The following is a 22845-nucleotide window of genomic DNA, read 5'->3' as shown; positions in this document are numbered from 1 at the left end:
ATATTTGGGACCACAAATTGCTGAAGCAGCTCAGGCCTGAATTAAAAGGAAAAGGGTCAGGTTCTGCTAAAAGATGCCGGGATTTTATATAGTCTTGTTATAAAAACTGAAACTTGTATTTATTTAGATATTTATATCTTTTTAGCTTGTATATTTGTAATTTGATCATGTATGCTTAGAGGTGGGAACGTATGGAACTTTACATTAGATCTCCAAAAATGGTGCTTGCTTCCTACTTAAATGCTTATTTCCAATTTCCTCCTTTATAACTAAATATGCTGCCTTATGCTCAGTTGTTTCATCTGGCTCAAAACCTGACTTCTACACATAAAAATATAATTGCAGTGTGTTGCTTTGAGAAATAAGTGAAAACTGAGAAGAAACAAAAATCATTTTGTTTGCTCCCAAAGACTAGATGTAGTCTGCTATGGCAAACACCCAATATAGAGTTTGTATTTGGTTTACTTTCTGTGTCTTGGGATTCTTAAAAATGTGGCCTTTTCATGGCTTAAAAGACTAATTTGGAGATTTATTTTTACCTCTCCTTTTCCTTCTTCTCCAATAATATAGTGTCAGTGAAGAACTCCAGTGGATTCAGAAGTGTACAAGTTTGTATGTGCTATTTCATTTTGTCCTACTGAAGAATAATATTACTCTAAAGTATTTAAAAAAAGGATTTTTTAAAGCTTTTGTTAGGAAATGTCAATAATTTATTAAACAAAGTGCTTAACAATCTCTTTGGTGCTCTTGGTGGGAAGGACCTGTGTGAATGATCTCTGCTCAGGAGGCTGACTGATTCAGATACTCAATATGTTGTTAGGTAGATGCTCATGGTAAGGCAGAAAAATCAATGGTAACGGGCTTGCTCATCAACGCCTGAACACACTGCTAATCCATATTTTACAACAGCAGCATGTTTAAAAAGCTGTTGAGAATCTCTTGCAATTTGCTGGTAATCGTACATTTAAGAAATGGCTATTGGACGCCTGTTGGTGTTTCCAGAATCTGTCTCACCAGGAATAAAAAAAATTAGCACAACGGGTGAGGTTGCTGTGGGGAACTTTTACCCCTACCTCTTTTGCCAATTTGGCTCCATTTGTGCCTTGCGTGTTTTACTCCGAACTATGCTAACAGAAAAGCTATATTCTTTAGGGAGATAAAAGAAGGGTATTAGAAATGGAACGGCTACACAGTAAAAGTTTCAATCAATGTTATATTCTTCTCCTTTAACTTTTTACTCTTTTGTTATTCCTAAATTTGTTTTTAATGAGCCAGATATGTTAGATAACTATAATGCCAGTGATATAGCCTGGGGATAATAAGATATATGATCCAACTGATGGTTATCTCACAAATTTTATGAATTAGGCTGACAAAATATACGGGATATTCTGTCCTGTCTAAGGCTCTTTGGGTTTTCTGCCAGTTTTCTTCATCCTCTTGTTGAATCTGCCAAGCCATGTTGTTGTTACTTCTGAACCACAATTTGCTCCAATTCCAGGTTGGAAACTGTTGAAAAAAATGCCTTCAGTTTCAAAGTTAAAGATAATTTATTGTTATAGTTGGTCAGATTTTAGTAACACAGGAAGTTTAACTTCTTATAGGGAAGAAAGGAATGCGATGCTGCTTTTGCATCCCAATTAATATCTTAGTTATATCCTATGATCTCTGATTTGAAGCATGGCTTATAAAAAGTAGGCATTTGTTGGACCTGATTGGTTTGCTGGAAAAAAATGGACAAGATCAATTTTTCACATTTATTTTAGCAATGAGTTTTACAGCAGCTTAACAAATTCTCTTTGTTCTTATACACATTGTTCCTCAACAATGGTTTTGAAGTCATGTGGACTTTAAGCAAGGTAACTTGGCACTCAATTCATGAAAAAAATTGTCAATTTTCTTTTTACCAATTGAGTGAAGGGGGCAGGGTTTGATTTTGTTATGTTTCTATGTCTGATTGCCAGGAAAAACTGAATGACCAGTAGTCAATTGTTTTCCCCCCAAACCCAATAGTTTGAAGTAACAACAGCTGGCTCCTTTTATATATTTTTTGCCAGGCACAGCTCACTTATAAAATATCCTTCATTCAAAAGAACCAAGCAAGCAACATAAATATTTATCAATCATACATTGTTTTTGGCAGTATGTTGGTTGCCCCTTGCATCTTCCATTGTCCTTTTTACTGTTTACATATGTATTTGTTTTATGCCTTGCTAGCTGCCCATAATTATTTAATTAAGATAGGAGACTATATTCATTTACTAAATAAATTTTAAAAAATTCCATTGGTTATGACAAACCAATGGAAAGCTATGATCACATGTGTTATGTTTGCTGAGACAATTTTCTGAACTGCTCTGGAAATTACTGTTGTTGGTAGGGGTGTGTGTGTGTGTGTATGTTAAAAAAATACAGCCTTAGCAGAAAAAGAAAACAATTGGGGAGAAAAAAGGGAACTTATAGAGAATGAAGGACATTTTGCATGCTTTTCCTAGAAAGGTAAGAATGCAGGGAGAAGAGGCAAGGTTCAGAAGGTGTTTGGAACCAGTTTTATGGTTGAAGAAGGAGAAGAAGAAGCACTGAATTGAAATCCAGGAATTCCGAGGGAAAGTTGGTAGAAAAGCTTGATTTAGGTGTAAAAGGAAAAAAGAATAAGAAAGCTCTGGGGCCAGTTTGGGAGATCCTAGGGGCCAATTGAAAAGCAAGTCAGGAAGAAAACCTCTGAGTGATCCTAGGGAATATATAGTGGCTACATTATTTATAGCAAATGGACAGCCGAAAAGGAGGTTAAAAATCCTTCTTGACTACTAGTCTCTGGTATCTGTGTTAAATTGTGCATGTCTCTCATTCCCTAGAAATGTTGTTGATGAATTAGGAGTTTAGAGAAGAGCAGCAGAAGCTATTAATGGGCCGCAGAGGATTGATGAGGTACATTACTAAAGGGATGGCAGATACAGGCTAAATGATGACTAAAAAGATTGCTTACAAGTGTCTGGAGAGTGTAAAATGATAGACAAGGTATGCTTCCCCCCTCCAATGGATTTAAGCTTTTGATAGCCAAAGCGTACCCATTTTTCTAATGAATTAAGATAGAACGAATACTTTTTTATCTGAAGAAGTACTGTTATTGAGCAAACATTCCCTACTCCTGTCATGTACGTGTTTGACCTTAGACAGGACAACTAGAAGTTATTTTGTGAAGAATGGGATGGAAGTTGTAATCCAACAGATCTGGAGGTCATCAGGTTGGGAAATGCTCATTTAGAATGTTTAAGAGTATATTGTAAATTACCCAACTCATGTGTTTCTTATTAGTTACGGAGGTATTTAGAGGAATGACTTGTGAAAAGGTGTATAGATCATTCTCAACCAATTCTGCTTGTCCCATTGGAAGGAGATCAGGGACTCAAACAGCGCTGCACTGAGCTGTTCACCCTACTTCACAATACAATCCTTGAGAGATCCAGGGAAAAGCAGAGGGGGGAGGGTTGAGTAAGGCTTCCTGAGACAAACAGCTGTACCCTTCGAAGTGGTGCTGAAAGCTTCTTTGCTTGGTTTGTTTCAAGTTAAGCCACACATACAAATATTTGTCTCCATTTGACATATGAGGAAATTTGAAAAGGATGTTAAGTAAACAGATTCTTTCTCTGCATCCTTATTCGCTTTCAAGTTTGCATGATTCCACTGAAAAAAACTCAGCAGACCCTCAAAGTGGGAAAGGGTTCTATCCCTGCCGAAAAATTGCCTGGGCTCATTCCAGATCTTGCTGTGAATAAACACGGACATTTGCTCTGGTGGCTGAGTAGTGGTGGTAGTGGTAGGGAGGCTCTTTCCCTTACTTTCATATTTTGTGTGTGATTGCATGGTTTCCCACTCAGATGTGGTTGACAGGGCAAAGAGGTCCCTCCCCAAGCCCCATGAAATATAAATGAATTCGTGATGGTATAGGATGAAAAATGGGCTCTGTCTGAGGTTGATATATTGTTGTTTCTTCTAATTCCAGCACTAAAAACAAGCACATTAGAATGTGACAAAGCCTTTTCTCCAAGATTTGGTTGAATTTTCACCAATAGGTAAACTGGAGCAGAAAGGCATAAATCAGTAAGTTATAATTTTCAGAAAAGAATGATCAAGGCTTTCTGATTGTCTCTGGAGATGTTGGCTTGCACATATGAATCTTAAAACTGATGATGGTGATGGTGATGGTGAAACATTTGTTTATGCAGTCTTGAGCTCTCTTACCTTTCTCAATTTTAAGCTGACTTGAGCAGTCTCAACCTGGTCATATTCTTTTCCAGTCATTATGACTCCCATGCTGTGGACTGTTAGATAACATAGGTGACAGCAAGAGGAGGACAAATGTATCCATCTGTCGTGTGCGTGTGCGTGTGTGTGTGTGTGTAACTCTGGAATGCACTGAACAATTTCAACCAAACTTGCTACACAGATGACTTACTCCCTGGAGAAAAATACTGTGGGGGTAAAACACCCCTAGCACCTCTTGGGGTCTCGCGGTGTGTTCTGTTAAGATGCAGCCGGTTGTGCCTTTAAATGGCTTCTATTGTATTGCTGTAAAATGGCTTCTACTGTACAGCGCAGTGGAGTTGCCATGGTAACGGCTTTACAGTACTCTACCAGGGCGCTCCCTCTGGTAAGGGGAAAATCCAACATTAGAAATTACATTTAGTCCAGATATTTTCCCCCTATAAATAAATACTCGGGCGACGCCGGGTTATTGGCTAGTGTTCTCATAAAAGAAAGGCCCAAGAAAATCTCCAAATAAGCATGCTGTGGCTTAAGTATATTGCAATGTTTATTAAGGATTCTGTGCTTGAACTCTGATTCAGATCTTTGTGTAGACATGCCAACAATTTGCATGTTCTTGAAAAGCAGCTTCCCATTTCTAACAAGCTTTTGTAAAATACTTCCCAGTGTGTATTATAAAATTACATTGAAAATTAATGTACCTTAAATTTCACTGAGAACAAACACAAAACATGTTTATATTTCCTTTCAGAAGAGGTAAATAAGGTTAACTATAATTTATCTTTTTTTTTTTAACGAAAAAATGCTCCAATGTTATTCTGGGAACTTTTTTTTTTTTTTTTTTAAGAAAAGGGGGAAAGGAAAGATCTTGCCCTGGGACAAAACCAAAAGTAAACACAGATATTGTATTAGATAAGATGAACACATATTAACACGGTGAATCTTTCTTCACTTATTCATTTCCCAAAGTTTGTATTAACAGGGTTGATTTTCAGTAGGTTCAGAGAAAACTGTTTACACCTGACTCTTGGTCTATCTGACCCAGCTTTTCAGAAGCTAGATAGATTCCCAAAGGTATGGACTTCACCTCCTAGAGTGCTCAGAAGCAATCCTTTTGACTTTGGGTATTCTAAGAGGTTGACAGTTTGGGACAATTAATCTGGTTGCAGTCCCCAGGGCAACAAGCTGAAGTATTACCTGGAATAATCCTAGTTCCTCCTTTTCTTCACCTCACATCTCTGTGTTAATTACAGCAAATTAACCCTGACTGATGAATATTCAACACTTGGTAGGATTAGTTAAAGTGCGTAATTTTGCCAAACTTTAAGAACATTGCTTTTTGTCTCAAGGCATGGCTGTACCATTCCTTGGGTAATTTTTTGCTTTCTACCGATTGCTCCTTGTCTGTTCTTGTATGCCTTGGTATGTACCTATTTAGCAAAACCCATCCATCTTTGTGGTGAAAGCCCCCCCCTTTTTTCCAAAGTACCATCCCAGGTATCAAAATCAGCTTGAACTGGAGGGCTCAGGGGTGTAATAGGAAGCAGTGATTGGAATTGACAGAAAGCAAGATTGGATGTAAATATTTAGGCGGCAGAGGGGAGGAAAAAAAGGTGCGGGGGGGGGGGAGAGGAACACAGCCAGTTATATGTCCAGTGATCTCAGCCACAGCCACTTGCATTGTGTGCACTGTAGGGCCTTTGAAAGTTCATGGTTATTCAAGAACAGACAAGAGGCTTGCTAATGCTGCTTCTTCGTTTCCTCTCCAAGTATTTCTATGTGGGGAATGCTGTTTTCTGTTTTTGTAATTGGAATTTCTGAATTATAGTTTTCAATTTGGCACAATATGTCACTAAAAACCACCTAGATGATCCAGACTTATTTTTCCTTTTTCTTTTAAGTACATGTTTATAATGGGGTATATATTACCATTCCCGCTAAACCCTCTGGGATCCTGCTTCCATCAGGACTGGCAGATGGAATCATGCATGCCATTGTGTAAACTTGCCTGCTTGAGTATACATGGGAGACGTGGATTTCCTCAGTAATTATCATCCTTTTCTGTTGTCTAGAAAAGGCTTATTTGAGATTCTTGTCAAATACTGTCCCTTGCCAAAGAATTTACTCTTTAAGTTAATGGCCCGTTTGTTGCTTTGAAGTGATAAACTCTGGCAGTCTAGACTCTTTCATCTTCAGTTGGGGAATCTTTTCACCATATTGTTTCACTTCAAAAGAAATACTGACCGTCTGTAGGAGGCTTGTTAACATTGGCTGATGCTAAATTAGCATGAGGAATTAATTCAGCCTCTGTGAAGCTGATTGGTTCAGAGGTTTTGCTTTAAATTTATTTATATCATCCTTTCCTCCCTTTCTTTCTTTCTTTCTTCTTCTTTCTTCTTCTTTCTTTCTTTCTTTCTTTCTTCTTTTTTTTTTTCTTTTTTTCTTTCTTTTCTTTTTCTTTCTTTCTTTCTTTCTTTCTTTCTTTCTCTTTCTTTTTTAAAAAAAGTGTTTCTGTGGAAGGAGATGAAGCGCATTTGAGAAAGTATTTGAATAAGGGATGAAGTGGAAGGATATGAGGCTATCTCCCTCTGCAGTGTTTCCCATTTCTCCTTGAGTGGCAGTTCACAGCTGTATATTGCAGTCAACTGACAGATTAAGCTCTGTGTCATTTTCTTTGTTCTTTCTCATGTGGTCTTAGTTAAAATGGTCCTATGCCATTACCTTGCTATGCAGCCAGTCAGTATTGGCTATACACCATCAACTGGAAGGATAACCATTTGTAGCCTGCAAAAATTTTCTCACTTTCTTTTGATGCTCATGGAAGGATTTTACAAAGATGGGGCCATCTCAACTTTATGCAAATATTGTAACCAGAATTTGCCTTTGACTCTTTGCTAGGATGCCTAAATGTTTTGTATGTGTGTGAAGTGGGATTGCAGAGGAAACTCTTTATGTGGTGAATTATTTCCAGCCTATGGTGGTAAGGTCATAGATGCTGCTTTATGAGTATAGCTTGGGGTTTTGATAGCCAGTAGGCCTTAATAGCGAGAAGATGCATGTAAGGCAATGGAAGGCACATGGGCTACAGGAAGTCTCTCTCCCCCACCATCACAGATTCCTTTTTTTTTGGCACCAGACCAAGAGGATAAAATTCTGTTTGGGACTGAAAAATTGTGGCAATCCTCAGCCGAAGACAGAAATCTTAAAAGGTATAATCCTGGCCCATGCTACCTTTCTAGTCAACTCCAAGTACATCTGCGAAGATTGTAGGGAATCAACCATAAGCTAATATACAAAGAGTGACTCTCTCCATAGCTCAGGCATGCAATTATTTCTGAGTTAGGCGCCTGAGAAATATTACAAAGATATAATCTCCCCATATTGGGTAATTAAAAAGAGCACTCAAACCACCAGCTCATCCATCAAGTTACATCTTGCCAAGAGAAAGAAACTAGTGCAACACTTCTGAGATCCCCTACATTTTAAATAACTCACAGTGATCGGGAGGATGTAGTAATTAATGATGAGATGATAAAGGGATATTGTCTCTCTTAACCATTAATTCAAAATAATTAAAAGCTCTTTACCAGCCTCCAGGTGTGAAGTATGTCTGCCAGTCCCCACTGATGATACCTGGCGAGTCCAGAGAGTCTCCATGTTGGTCATGCCGTCTGGGTGGCTGAGCAGAGAGCTCTGAGAGGTTGAGGTTCAGTTTGAACTCTTGTCTGGTGAAACAGACAACCTTGCAAAGAATGGCTTGGAGCAAGTAGGGTTTGGGATGCTTTTATCTTTATTACTATATTGATGAATATGTCCCTTTAACCCATCCCACTCCCACCAAGCACTAACTCTTTAAAAAAAGGACCTCTTTCTTAAGTTCATATAACCATGCTAATTTTTGTAGTCTGTCGGCTTGAAGTTTCTCTTGTTTTGGGAAAAGGCTCTGGAGAAAACTACAGAAATGTAGAAGTTCCTAAGGGAAGAAAGCAAAATGCTCCAATAATGTCCGAGAAGCAGTCTTAAGACTCAGGGTATCACCACCTATGAAGGACCAGGATTTATTAGTCCTTAAAGGAGATTATCAGGGTATCTTCTGTATACTGCTCTGCTCTATTCTTTTGGAAGTAAGATGAGTAGATCTAACATAGATGTACGAGGAAGATGCTCTGTGTGCGGCTCTCATACTTGGAGAGGAAAACTTTTGTATTTGCTGGACTAGGTGCATAATTTCAAAGATGGACTGTCTCTGTGGAAAACAAGAGTACATTATATGACAGAATTGATCACATTTCTTGTGCTTTCATGGATTCTAGATTATTTCCTCAGTTGCATAGCCAGATTCTTTTTTCAGCTGGAAGTCTTATCTGTTTCAACCTACCTTATCCTGGACTTGTTGGCTGCTATAATAGCATGAGGTCCAGCCCTTGGGAGTCCAAAGACCATAAACTACAGTAAAAATCATGAATGTTTTCTTTTCTTTTTTTTTTTAATTTCTGAGTGTTTTTTTTATCTTCTGATCAATTGTGTCCGATTCTTAGAGACTGCCTAGACAAGTGTTTGCAGTTTTCTTGGCAAGTTTTTTTTTAATGGTTTGTCATTGTTTCTTTCCTAATGTTGACAGAAAATAATTAGCTCAAGCTTACCCAGCTTAGGGTTATGCTTAAGGCAAGACTAAAACTCACAATCTCCCAGTTTCTAACACAGTTCCTTAACTTCTACATCATGTTGGCTCTCTAATATTACTACTACTTTCTAAAACTAATAATAATACTCTCTAATACGAGTATGGTGTAGTGATTAAGTGTTGAGTTAGGAGTGGGGCAATTCAAGTTCTTGTTCCACTCTGCACCATGGAAATTCACTTTTTTAAGTCATTTTCTCAGCCCAATCCCCCAACTGGAGGAGGGAGCGCTATGTACACTGGAGCTCTTGAAGGGAAGCTGAGTATAAATCTAAGGAATGGGTAAACATATACATGAATAGAAGAGGTCACAGCAACTTGCAGTGTATAACTGACCTTGGCTGACCTAATAAAACCAGACTTAGTTTCTGTTAATATTTGGATGGGGGACCATTGAGAAATCCCAGTAGCCTAAGAAAGTGGGGGGGGGGAGTCAGTTTGGAGAAGGCAGCACTGAATTGTTTCTGTCCTGTTACCAAGAAAACTACACAAAGGTATCTTTGCTGTAACCAGGAATCAGCTTAATACAGTATGGGAGACTTTAGTAACAATATCAGAATATTACAACATTTCACAACAGTAGCTCCCAGGTGATTGTGCTACCTTGCTAGCTAAAATATGCTAATGGACATTGAGCATGCTAAGTAGGAACAATCCAAGTTTAAGTTTGATTTGAATGGAATTTAATGTTCCCATTATAGTCAGTTCAAAATTATTTTGCTAAAGCCTGGGTCAAAGATATTTTTTATTAGAAATAAGGCAATAACAGCTTAGTAGCAAATTAGAATTTGCTATGAAAAGTGCAATCATTTAAAATTGACCTTCTTGTCTGACAACAGATGTTTAAAAGAAATTAGATTGCCCATGTGTAGTTTTGTTCTGACATCTTGGGTTTTATACCACTGTAAAAACTGCCTGTTTCAACTTGCCAATTGATTGATATCAGAAATCTCTATCTCTGCATCATGGAGGCTTCGTAGAGTAGAGTATGTGCTTTGAAAATCAAGACACAATGGCTTTGAAGTGCTACACAAATAACTGATCTGTTTCTTATATACTCTTCTGTGGGGAAGAGTGGAACAAAGAATTGTTTTTATATGTTTTTTTTGCTCTTTTACCCCCAGTTCCTCCTCCATGTTCCACACATCCATCAATGTTCTATCATGGTACTTTGTGGACTTTTCTCCTGCCTTAAGCCAAGATTGTCTCCTTGTGTGTCCAATCACACTTGGCCAATAAAGAACTGAACTCTACTCTACTCTACTCTACTCTACTCTACTCTACTCTACTCTACTCTACTCTACTCTACTCTACTCTACTCTACTCTACTCTACTCTATTCTGCCTTTTCCAAATTGACCTTTTATTCCAACTCAGGTGGCAACCTTGCCTTGTCAACGTTCTCTTGTCTTCACTTTTTGTCTCCTTAGTCCCTCAAACTTAGATGTTTCAGACAATAGACATTAAATTTCTAAGAGCTTAGGGCAAGCTAAGGTGTTCTGTAGGGCTTCTTTCCTATTCCTCACTCAGCAATGAGAGGCGAATATTCATTTGGTAGTGGCACACCTGTTGAGAGTAGAATAGCACACAAAAATCACCTACATTATCTTGAAGGTCATCTTGGCATGCATGCAATAAAAAAGCTTACAGTGTTGTTTTCTGTGTCTTTAACTTGGACATTTTCTCCACTTTGGTTTCTTTTAGAGAATTGTACATTTTGCAATAGTTTTCCATATGTTGCTGCTGCTACTGAAACTTTGTTATATTTCTTTTATCCCAAATGGCTTTAGTAATTATTGTTGTATTTAAATTTATCCAGCTGGCTCAAGAGCTTTTGTTCATGAATGGTAATCAGTTATTTCAAATAAATAAATAAAGGAATTAAATTAACGAAGACCAGATTATAAAAATACAAAGATGATTATGGTAATTTAGCCCATTTTCTAGCTAAATACTGTGACTCCCTAGTAGACTCAAGCAGTGAGCTTTGTTAAAAATGGATTTTGGGGAGATATTGATTTTGATTTGGAGTCTTGGAGAGAAAATGGAAGGATAATCTTCCACCTTTTACTCATCTGCATCTTCTTCTAAGGGAAGAATTCTGGTTGAAATGTCAGCTTTTCTTATCACTGATGAAAAAGTGGTTATTTAAAGATAATCATAGTTGGAAGAAATGATGGCATTTTGTTCTTGTATAAGATAATGGAAGCAAGATTTTCTATATGGCCCAGTGTTAGAAAGATTCACAGTGGAAGAGTTGGTAAAGGTGATTTGCTGTCTGGGATGACAAAATTCACCTGGTTAAAGAAAAGACGTTGGCTAAATTTCATACCAACTGGAAGTCTCTTTTGCACTTTTTGCCTGAAATAGAACAAAATGAAAGCATGGCATAAGGATTTTTGTATTAGTAATATTTATAGATTCTTTAAAAAATGGAGATTACATTGTATTTGTAAACCAAGAGTTCAACTTTTTTTATTTATATCTGCTGTAAAAGAAATCAGTAGTCATTGTTTGTCTTTTGGTTTCTATATCATCTTATTTTTATTGCACATCTATCCCTTAATTCTGTCTACATTAGGACCTTTCTATTGTCTCAGTTTTTCTGTTAGTTTTTATTTTTTATTTAAAAATATTTCAAATTTATTTTGATTTTGATTAAAAAAAATAAGGAAGTTATGTTTAAAAAGAACCACAATTTGGGGAATTCATGATTTTGGACTAAAATTATGAAAAAGAATATATTTTTTAATAAATAAATAAATAAATATTAAAGACAGTTTTTTGGGTTGAGATAGCTTTTACAACAGCGCTTCTTTATTTCTCTCTAAGGTCTGGTCTGGTCATTCTCTGCAAACAGCACTAGCCAGACCCCAATTTAAAGAATATTTGGGAGGGATGTAGTGAGAAAATTGAATGCTCTTCTGATAGTAAAACTGTGATTTAAGAACCGCTAGTATGTGGGTGCCATTCTTTGCCTGTTTCAGGTGGGCCAAAGCAGGGTTTGTGACCTTTGGTGTTTAATGTTTTGTGAAGGGTTGAGGCCAGAATTTGTGAATGTGCCTTCAAAAGGTGGAAAAGAGAGGTTTTTTCATTCTCTTGGTTTTTAATAGGGGAGTTCTTTTTAAGGACTGGAACTACAAGATTTGCTCATTTCCAGTTTAGAAATGCAGACAACTGAAACTGATTTATGGCTGATTTAGTTGGGCAGCCCTGGAGGATAGATGTAGTTCAGAAGCTGCAGGTTATCTGCCAGGGATGTTAATATTATCTGTTTTCCACTCAAAGTTAAATCGTCTGAGAGTGAAGTACTTGTGCCAGGATCCAATCAATTCAGTTAGACAAAAGTGGGACTATGTGTTTGCCAAAGCCCATCAAATATCCAAACGAATTCAAATATACTTGATTATATTCACATGGTTCATAATTCAGTCTGAGGGTTTAAATTGAAGGAGTGATTCAATCTGATCAACTGGATTAAACTGAGCATCCATACTATATAATATTGTTTCAGATAAATCCATTCAAGATTTATCTGGAGTATGAAACCCTTTCTTTTCTGTCTTACTTCGGTGTTTAGCTGTTTTAAGAATAGACCCAGTGGCTCTGAAAGACCAAGAGAATTTACTATATTTCTGATTATGTACAGTTATTTCATATTAGATTTATTTATGCTACATTTAATGTAACAATTCATTATAAAAAAAAACAAATTTGAGTCATTGTCTTAATAGCCAAACCGGAAGGTGATATTGAAAGCAAATGAGATGCATTGTTGTGTAGCCCAACAAAATTTTGAGTCTAGATTTTCCAACTGTGCTGAAGACTGGAGGAAAATTGGTACCTGGATAATTTGAGATCCATTTTCTTTTGTGTACCGAATTATGTGTACTAGGGCTAGGCACTCTGAAACTCTCTCCAGTTGTCAATAATTACATTTTTCTGTATGGTGGGTGAGATTACTTAATCCATTCTACAAGTAGCAAGAATGCTTGTGATTAAGGCGATGACTTTCGATCAGTTAATCAATATCTCATGTAATAAATTTCATCATTTACCTACCTAGCCAAAAATACTCCTTTACATATGTCGGATGTATATTTTATTATCCAAAATAATGAAATGTATTAAGATTAAGGATTTTTTTAACCTGCTATTAAGCTCACACATTTAAGTATAAATTTGTCCTGTGAATTAGTCAGTACTCATCAATCCTAAAGTCATAGCTTCATAGCTGTATTAGAGCTTTCACCTCCTGAAAAAAAACTCCTACTTTATAGGTCCTCATTTAATTTTTTTTGTGGTTCTCCGTTTTATTTTTAACATAGAAAACTGATGGCAGAAAAATCTATTGGTTCATCAAGTCTGCCCTTTGATTATTTTTTTTTATTTTTAGAACTTTTGTCAGATGATCAACATGTGTCCATCCCAAGCATGTTTAAATTAAATTTAAACACTCCCCCTCCCACTCCGCTGGAAATTGATTGCAAGCTTCCACTACTCTTTTTGTGAAGTAATACTTTCAAATATTACTTTTGAACTTCCCTCTTGTCAGCTTGAGCTTATGCCCCCGTGTTCTTAATTTTTGCTTAATATGAAAATACTCCCTTTCAATTGTGTTCCCTCTTTCTCTTCTTTCATCCAAACTATAAATATTCAGTATCTCCAATCTTTCCTGATATGTTTTGTCCCTCAGACCTTGCAGCATTTTTGTTGCCTATCTCTGGACTTGCTCGATCTTCTCAATATCTTTTTAAAAGTGAGACCTTTAGAACTGGACACAGTATTCCAAATGGTGTCTGGGTAAAACCCTATCTAGCTGGAGGCAAGAATAATTATGGAAACAACTTCTCAGTTAACCCAATACCAGCTTCAGTGTTGAACACCCTCTGCATTGCATGAAATAAACCCTTTAGTCTTATTGCTAAAGTAAAAAAAAGACACATGAGAACAAGTTTGGTCTTAAGGCATTAGGCTAGAAACTGAGAGACCATGAATTCTAATTCTACCTTAGGTAGAAAGCCAGCTGGGTGACCTTGGGCCAGTTATTTTCTTTCAGCCCCAGGAAGGAGACAATGGCAAACCAATCTGAAAAAATCTTGTCAAGAAAACTTCAGGGGCTTGTTCGGGCAACCTCCTAGAATTGGACATGATTGAGCAGAAAAAAGAGATGTGTGGTATAGCAATACACTCAAAGTTTCTCACTTTTACACCAGGTATTTCGTAAAAGAAAAGTACACACTAATTGTTTTAAAAAGTCAGTTTACTGCTATAAGCACTATCTACTGCAAGCACTTGAGTTGCATATAAAGAAACGTATACCAAGATTTTTAGATTAGGTGAGGTTAAGCTGTTTTAAGTTGTGGTGATTTTTTAGTGGAAGAGTTAAGCAAATATTTGGATTTCTTTTCTCTGCATTCATTTGAACTTAAGAGAGTTTATCTTTGGATGGATCATGCACAATACATTTACGAGCAATTTTGGAAATAGCTTAAAGCACAAACCAAAACTTAAGTTGCTGTGGAACAGTAATTAGATGTCTCTGCTCATTCATTTATACATTGGATTTACTTAATAGATTCTTTGGCAAAGAAGAGAATAGTGTCTTGATTTTTTGGGGAAAAAAACCTCCCACCTTTTATATAGCTGTTTTGCAATCTTCAATTTGACAGCAAGCCAAATTTATGTGGATAGGGTTTTGTGAAGATAGTAAAGTAATTATTCATCTAGCATTCAAAACATTAATATAACATTTTAGGCACATCCAGAGTAGAAATAACCAGCATGGTGCTAGACTGTATAGTTTCTGCTTTCTTGATCTTCTCCCATGTGGCTAGGGATAGAATTAAACTAGGATTTAGTTCTGTTTCACTTGGTTCCTGACTTGTCTTTCACATGAAGCTGAAATCTTATCATTTTAGTTTTCCAAGGAAATGAACCAGGTTTACGGTCAGTTTGTTTAACTGTTGACTAAAGTTTAAGCTGTAATCAGTTGCTAAAAATAGAAAATGGAACTACAGATCTTCCTAGGTGGTTTGTTCTGTAACTGACTAGATTTATTTTGCATCATGAACCATTCTCATTTAAGGAGGAATGATTCCAGCATTACAATGGTAGTAGTGTTAGGCAGCAAATAATGGATAATCTAGAACCCCCAATCTGGTACCAGTCTGCAGCCTGTTGGGATCATGTCCATGCAATCATCAGGCTTATATGCAATACTCCATTTGCGCATGCATGAGATTAGGTTGCACGCACAATACCCCCCTGCTGTTGCCACCCACCACTACTGGTCCACAGAGCTGAAAATGTTGGGTACCACTAATGTAAAGGAGACATTTAGGAGCAGACATATTTCTTCATCCCCAAATGGCCTTATTTCTTGAAGGTAAAGTTGCATGTTTCAGAAAGACTGGGATACATCACTAAGATAGCATCATAGGTGCAGCTAAGTGTGCTATACTACCCCTCTTAGAATCAAGAATTCTAAGGGTTGAAAGAGACCTTGGAGGTCTTTTGGTCCAAATCCTTGTCAGTGCAAGAAACCTCACAGCATTCTGGACAAATGGCTGTCTGTTCCTTTCTTGAAAACATCCAGTAATGGAGCACCACCCCTTAAGGAGGCAGGCTGTTCCATTACTGAATACCTCTTATAGTCAATATATTTGTTTAGTTCAATTTGTTTTGTTTTGCTTAGTTCAATTTGGATTTCTCACTGTAAAGCTTCCACCCATAGATTCTTGTCCTACCTCAAGTGCTAGGAAGACTATATGAACTCCATGTTCTCAATGACAGGTCTTATTTGTCAGACTAAGATTTAAGATTTAGCTACCAGTATGGATACATTGGAAGAGGAGGAGAGCTTTCTGTCTATATGGCTTTATATATACGGCATATAATTTTACATGTTTTTAATAAAAGATAAATGAAAGATATTTCATTGTAATCAGCGATGCATGACCTACATCTATGGGCAACTTATTCATAAGACAATAGTAACATCGTTTTTCAATCCACTGGCCTATGTTTGTCTTTGCAATGTTGGAGGACTAATCTCTTGCCTATAATAGCAGCACAGAGAATATTTTCTATGGTCTAGCTGTCAATTTCTAGGTAGTAGAAATATGTTGTAATTGTAAGTACTACCAGTGGATGGCCACTTACAAATGGTATTTATCTTTCAATCTAAAAATTCACAAACAAACAAACAAACAAACAAACAAACCACAAACCCTCTTTTTTATTATCCACTAGTGGTTGATCCAGTGTAAGGATCCCAGAACCCATTCATATCTACCATAAAATTGTTTTTAAAAGAGTTTTAAATCTGAATAGTCCCAGAGTGTTAATTTAGCACGAGAAGAATTATCTGAACACATTTTCCAGAAGTGATATATCTGTTTTGAATTGATATGATAGAAACAGAAAATATAATATATTCTGAACCCAAGCAGGCCAATTAAGTAAAAAGTGTGATATACAAATTTATATTATTTATTTGAGCCGGGGTGGCACAGTGGTTAAGTGCAGCACTGCAGGCTACTTCAGCTGACTGCAGTTCTGCAGTTTGGCTGTTCAAATCTCAGCTCAGGGTTGACTCAGCCTTCCATCCTTCCGAGGTGGGTAAAATGAGGACCCAGATTGTTGTTGGGGGCAATATGCTGACTCTGTAAACTGCTTAGAAAGGGCTGAAGCCCTATGAAGCGGTATATAAGTTTAACTGCTATTGCTATTGCTATTTTATTTATTAGAATTCCAATCCCTCTTTATTATATCCCTTCATGTATAGCCTTTATAAGTAACTTTATAAATACTTTATAAGTAACTCAAGGTGGCGAACATACATAATACTGCTCCTCCTCCTGTTTTCTCCTCAACACCAATCCTGTGAAGTGGGTTGGGCTGAGAGAGAATGACTAGCCCTAAATCACCCAAGCACTTCCATGCTTAAACTGGGACTAGACCCAAGTCTCCTAGCTTCTAGCCTGTGCTTTAACCACTAGACCAAACTAGCTCTTCAGAAATTCCCAGAAGAAGTTGAAGTTGCATTAAGCGACGATGTCCACATTTTGCTATTAGTCAAAATGTATGTACAGAGGTGCATTCCAAGGTTAGGAAACCCACCCACACCACTTGCTCCAATCTGTATGGCTTCATTGACTTGGAAAGGGGCCAAAACCTCAAAATACAGCCAGCCCTGCATGAAGATAAGCAGAAATTGAGCAAAATGAAACCATATGTTGCATTGTTGTTCTTTCTTTTTTTCCTTCTCACTTTTCCTCCTCCGGAGAGGAGGGAAAGTAGGGGAAGTCACTTTCACTCCCCTCTGCTTTTGCATGTGTGTAGGTAAATCATCCAGTTATGACTGTAAAGTGAAGAAAAAGGTGTTTGCACAAACAATATTTTGTTACATATCAAAGTACCTGGTACTTACAGATTTGCAGAAGGAAATCTATATTTTTGCTCTTGGATGTGAGTATAGAGTTTTATTGGTGACTAAAATTTCTACCAACTTTTAACCAATTAAAATGTTTGATCCAGTTATCACTAACATTACAGGTTGCTGGTGAGCTTTCATGGTGTCCTCTTTATCGTCTGTAGAGCAGTGAGCTCATTGCAGAATTAGCTGTTGAAAAGCTTGGTTGATTTATTAAATTTATATAGCTACCCATCCCACATACATGACAGATGTTGGGTCAGCTGGAAAGCTCTTGAAATAAGGAGGTAAGTAATTGGGACATCATATAGGAAACAATATTGCAGGCAAAGATTGTAATTTCTAAAAACTAGGATGAATCTAGCAATTGAAATGGCTTAAACACCTACCTCAATATCAAGAATTTAGATATTTGTTTCAAAAAATATGTGAGTAAACATGCAAAGGCAAGGGCGTTTAAAAGTAACTGCATTCATACCAATGCTTTAGTAGTTTGCTACTTCATTCTGGCAAAATAGTTTTTAGTTGTTTGGCTTGATGTATATCCAGGCCTATTTTTGAGTGTTAATTGCTAAAGAGTTTTTAATTAACAATTCCAACTATCCAACTTCAACAACTCTAGTCAATTTAATTGTTTCTTTACAGAGGGCTGTTTTTGATAAACAATTCTTGTCAACTTTATTACTGGCTTGTATAGGGTTGCACTGTTGACTGCTGTTACATACTTTGAGTGATACCTATGAGTTTTTGTAGCTTTCTCGATATAGCTTGCAAATTCAGTCCTTATAAAGTCTTCCGATCTGATCAACTCTTTCAATTGTTTTCCCGACTTCAGTGACTTTGAAATACTTCCAAGCATTGACAGGATTTCTGATGAGCAGATGCTCCTGAAAGATAAGCAATGATGTTGCAAAGTGGGTGGAGATAATAGAAGAGAAAGACACTGGTAGAGGGGGAAAATAGTGCTTATGAGTCACAGAAAGATTTTAATTGAACCTTGTGCCTGGTAGAAACTGATGAGTAACAAACATTAAAAGAAAATCTGTGTCCCAGGAAAATGTTGCAAGATCCAATCTAGGTTGGTCACCAGCACCAGAGGTTCCCAATGACTGACCCAGATTGGATCTTGCAAGAAGAAAATAACTTAACCTATGCCTTTTTGTCCAGCTTTCAGAAATACTACAGCGCAGTGCTAGTTCAGACTGGTTCAGCCGAACTGGTAATGGTTTGGTGGTCTGGATCCCTGGAACCGGCAGCGACCCAGGCCTGCACACTCCTGAACCGGTTCTTCAGGCGGCGCCATAGGTGCTGCCATTTTGTTTTTTGCTTCTGTGCATGTGCAGAACAATTTTTAGTGCATTGCGCATGCGCGCACAGTGCACATCAAGCACACAAGCAAACCAGCAGTAGTGACTGCTTGAACCCACCCCTGGCGCAGAGTATAGTAAACAAATACTAAAAAAATCTGGACATACCTTGAGACCTGGCAACTTTCAGACCTTTCAGGCCATTTTAGGAAATCCGGGTATTAGAAACTTCAATAAATAGGCCAACAAGAGTATCTTCTACCCAAAGTTAAAAAGATTGGAAATTGTAAAAAGTTTAAAAGATGCTTCCCTTTAGACTTGGGTTGCTTGGTGCTTGCTTTGGATATGTGCCAGAAGAAAGCTGTGCACTCAGTTCTGACACCCTTTTTGGCTTTCAGAAATGCTTGTTTACTTGAGATTTTAAGAATTCTTTCATTGAGTTTCCTGGGTCATAGGTGACAGATGGCTGGATGAGCCTATTCAAATTCATCATTCTGGATTTGTTGGCTTTATGAATAATTAAATAGATGCCAGAGAAAATGAGATAGAGATTTCCAAGTTGGCCAAGTAAAAATGCTGTTGTATTTTGTTTTTCTTCTTTTACTCAGATCCTGCCTGCATAACAGAATCATACAATACATCCCAGATGCAAAGTACAAATTATGTGGTTTTTGAGTTTCTGAAGAGAAATGTTTATATTTTGGTTTCTATGCTGTCATTTCTGACTGGTTAGAAGTCCATACTACCAATGCTACACAGAAAATAAATATCCAGAAAGATGGAGTTGCTAATTTTCCCATCTCTTATTTTAAATTTGTTCTTTTTCAAGCATAGTTTGACACATGTAGTTCCTCTGAGAACAAGGAGTGACAGGTATTGGATAGAGAAAGACAGGATGTATAAAGTCAGATTATTTATGTAGGAAACAGTTTAGCTGGTGTCAACATCTCAAATAAAAACTGAGATTCCAACAGAGTCTTAGGGAATGCAAATACTGACCTACCAGCCAACAATGGGAATTGGCTATAAATCTATTTCAGTTGCAAGCAATTTTGGCCTGTCTCTATTGTGTGTTTTGTGAATCAGATATGTTTTTATAATTCAGTTGTCCTGCTTCAGTCATAGAAATTTTCGGAAGCTCAGGTGTCATTGTATTCTGATTCCCACTCCATTCCATTATATTCCACATTCCATTCCATTCTATTCCACATTCCATTCTAGTCCATTCCATTCTGTTCCATATTCCAGTCCAGTCCAGTCCATTCAAATCTATCCTAATCCATTTCAATTTTCACCATGTTCTCCTACCAGAAAAATATCAATTCAAGATGAAATAGCAAATTTGACCGCTTTGCTTGATAGCATTAAGACCCCTCTCTTAGAAGGCCACATGGTATCTGCTAATAAAAAGGAAAATATAATCATCACTATCTCCAGCCAGATATCTAGGAAGCATGGAGCCAGATGGCACATTTGTCCATCAGCTGGTATGCAGTGGTACATAATTGCTGAATGTGGGAAATTAGTTCACTTAATATGAGTGACTGCCATTAATTTCATTTAATTATGCCTTATTTCGGTACTACTTCTTGAGTGTCCAGTGTCATATAAAGCATACATTTTGTGTAGAAAAACTTCATTTTCTGTACTTTGAAACTCTGTACACGACTCCTAATGCATGTCCTTACATAGCCCAGATTTTTTTTTTGTAAGCAGTTTCACTTACATTAAAAGCTTCTTTGTACATTTTCTAAACAATAATTTTATTTTTGTACCAATGTCCCTAACATACACATATATGTTTGGATAACTCTTCAGAAACATGCTGAAAATTATAAATCCTGAATTTCAATTATTTCCTGACTCACATCCTGATTTCAGAAATGTGAATTTGGTAGCCTATCTGATATCACAGCACAGTTTCTTCATCCAGTTCTAATTAGAAGTTGCATAGAAAAAATATCATTGAAGAAAACCTAGAATAAATAATGAAACTTCGGCAGAATTGAATAGAACATTACATGCATGATTTCTTGGGAGTGCAGAAAAAAGATGCTATGCAAGATGCTATGTGTGCGTATGGCTTTGAGTGAATGTTGATCTCAGGGCCTCCAAGAAGCAGGGAGACCTTTCCTGGCATTAGAATCCTGCACCCTGGAAACTAAGTGCCTCATGAGCAAGTAGCAAGATGCTGGCTGTACAACCAAGCCCAGTGCTTCATTATTGGCAACCTCTGAGCAGGGAGAGCCTCACCTGGGTGTGCTCAGAGGGGAGTGAATTTAAACTGTGTGGAGACAGCTTCCATTGCTGAAAGCCACTTGATTTTCTATTTTCTACTCCTGCTTTGTTTTGACCTCAACGTGTCTCTGACCAAGTTTCTGGCTCATCCCTCAGTACTTTTCAAGCTATTGCTTGATATTGGATTACTGACTTTCTAGTTGAATTATGCCTTCTCAGGCTTTAGTCTACCCAGGCATACTCCTCTACTTCCTCAACATTTTTTATGTTGTCTTCCCCCTGCCTGACTCCTGCCATCTCTCCAGATAAGCTTTCCTGATGTTCTTGCAAGCCTCACCCCCAAGCACCCGCTCCATTCATACTTGCTTAACAACTGCATGGATTGTTTCTGCCTTTGCTGAAGCCAGGACATGAAGTTGACTCCTGGCAATTGCCTGGACAAGTCCCTGCAGTTTTCTTGGCGAGGTTTTTCCCGAAGTGCTTACCTGATCCCGAAGGCTGAGAGAAGGGGACTGGCCCAAGATCACCAGCTGACTTTGTGCCTAAAGCAGGACTAGAACTCACAATTTCCCAGTTTCTAGCCTGGCACCAACTTGTCTCTGTTTATGTTTAAAATTAGAAAAGAATACGTGTTATTCACGATGGATATAAAGACTGTTAGTTCTGACATGACATAGGTAATGAAATTGAAATTGAAAAATTACAAAAGTGCAAAGGAAAGCTGTTACTGGGATGGTGCTGGGAATATTTACTTATTTTTTATATTGCATAACTATTTCCTCTAGCAGATCTAAATGGCATACCCGTGGTCTCCCCCAAAGAAGAAGCTATGAAAATGAGAATTATGTTATAACCTTATGTTTCAATTTCTATCATTTGTAGTGGAATGTCCTTTCAAAAATGTTTAAAATAGACACTACTCATAGCATGCAATCTAGCACGAAGGTTGAACTTGCAAGGAGAAATGCTCCAAAGGGAAGTCCAATTTATGCAAAACGGAATTCTTTCAGGGCAAATGTACGTAAGTTTTTAGGATAATTAAAAAAACAATTTATTAAATAATGATTTATGTTTTTTTGCCTTTCGTGGTAGGATATTAAATCAGGGAGTTTTTCAGAGTTAGTTGGTTTAGAAGGATTGGTATAATAGCTTTTGTCTATCACTTCTTTATTGCAGAGCCCTTCACCTCTTTTCATACGGAGCTGCCTGCACTTTTACATTCAGACGTGTGGCCTTTCTTGTCCTCTGGAATAACTGTTGTGAGAACTCTGGTTTATGGAAGATGCTGGAAGTGCTGGAGAAACTAAATGGATCCTAACATCATCAGGAGAATGAAGGAACATGCAGTGATAATGGTTTGGCTATGGATAATGTGCCTTCTTGGCCTAGCATCTTCTCTAGAAGGTAAATGCAAAACTGATTCACTCCATAATAGAAATATTATTGATTATGTGCCACCAAATAATTTTTTGATTTCTAGTGATCACATAAGGTAATTTTTTCTGCATGACAGTCTATCCCTAATCTATTCTTTCAGGTCTCCCCACCGTGCTGGCACTGGAACTGAATCCATCCATCTTGCTGCTAGATGTCCTGGTCTTCTCTTTCCTTCCACCTTTCCCATTATGTCAAATACTTATTCCCAGCTTCTTTATTTACAAGTGGCATGTACCGCTGACTAATGTTGTCAGAGCTAACTGAAGATCTTTTCTGATCCTTTGCTAGGCAGTTTTGCTCTTGTGAGTACTGATCGTTAAATGCTACTTCTAAGTATTTTACCCCAGATATATTGTATGGCTGGAGGAAAGCTGATCAAAATTCTCAAATCTTGAGTTTTCCAGTTCTAAAAAATAAAATAAAATCCAGAGGCTACATTCGTTGGCTTTTAGAATGCATCATGTCTCAGTCCCACTCTTT

The 22845-nt window shown here is 37.4% G+C and overlaps 1 protein-coding gene across 1 annotated transcript in view; it reads left to right on the top strand.

Annotated features, from left to right (window-relative positions):
- Positions 1-22845, top strand: part of LOC116506705 (ephrin type-B receptor 5-like) — a 182524-nt gene that overhangs the window by 10616 nt on the left and 149063 nt on the right. Inside the window, 1 exon segment of the mRNA XM_032214573.1 lies at positions 22105-22332. Coding sequence (XP_032070464.1) covers positions 22236-22332 — 97 coding nt within the window. The 5' untranslated portion in view covers positions 22105-22235.

Source organism: Thamnophis elegans, chromosome 3 (genome assembly GCF_009769535.1).
Source record: "Thamnophis elegans isolate rThaEle1 chromosome 3, rThaEle1.pri, whole genome shotgun sequence".
Taxonomy (NCBI): Eukaryota; Metazoa; Chordata; class Lepidosauria; order Squamata; family Colubridae; genus Thamnophis; species Thamnophis elegans.
This window is presented reverse-complemented; position numbering and strand designations above follow the sequence as displayed.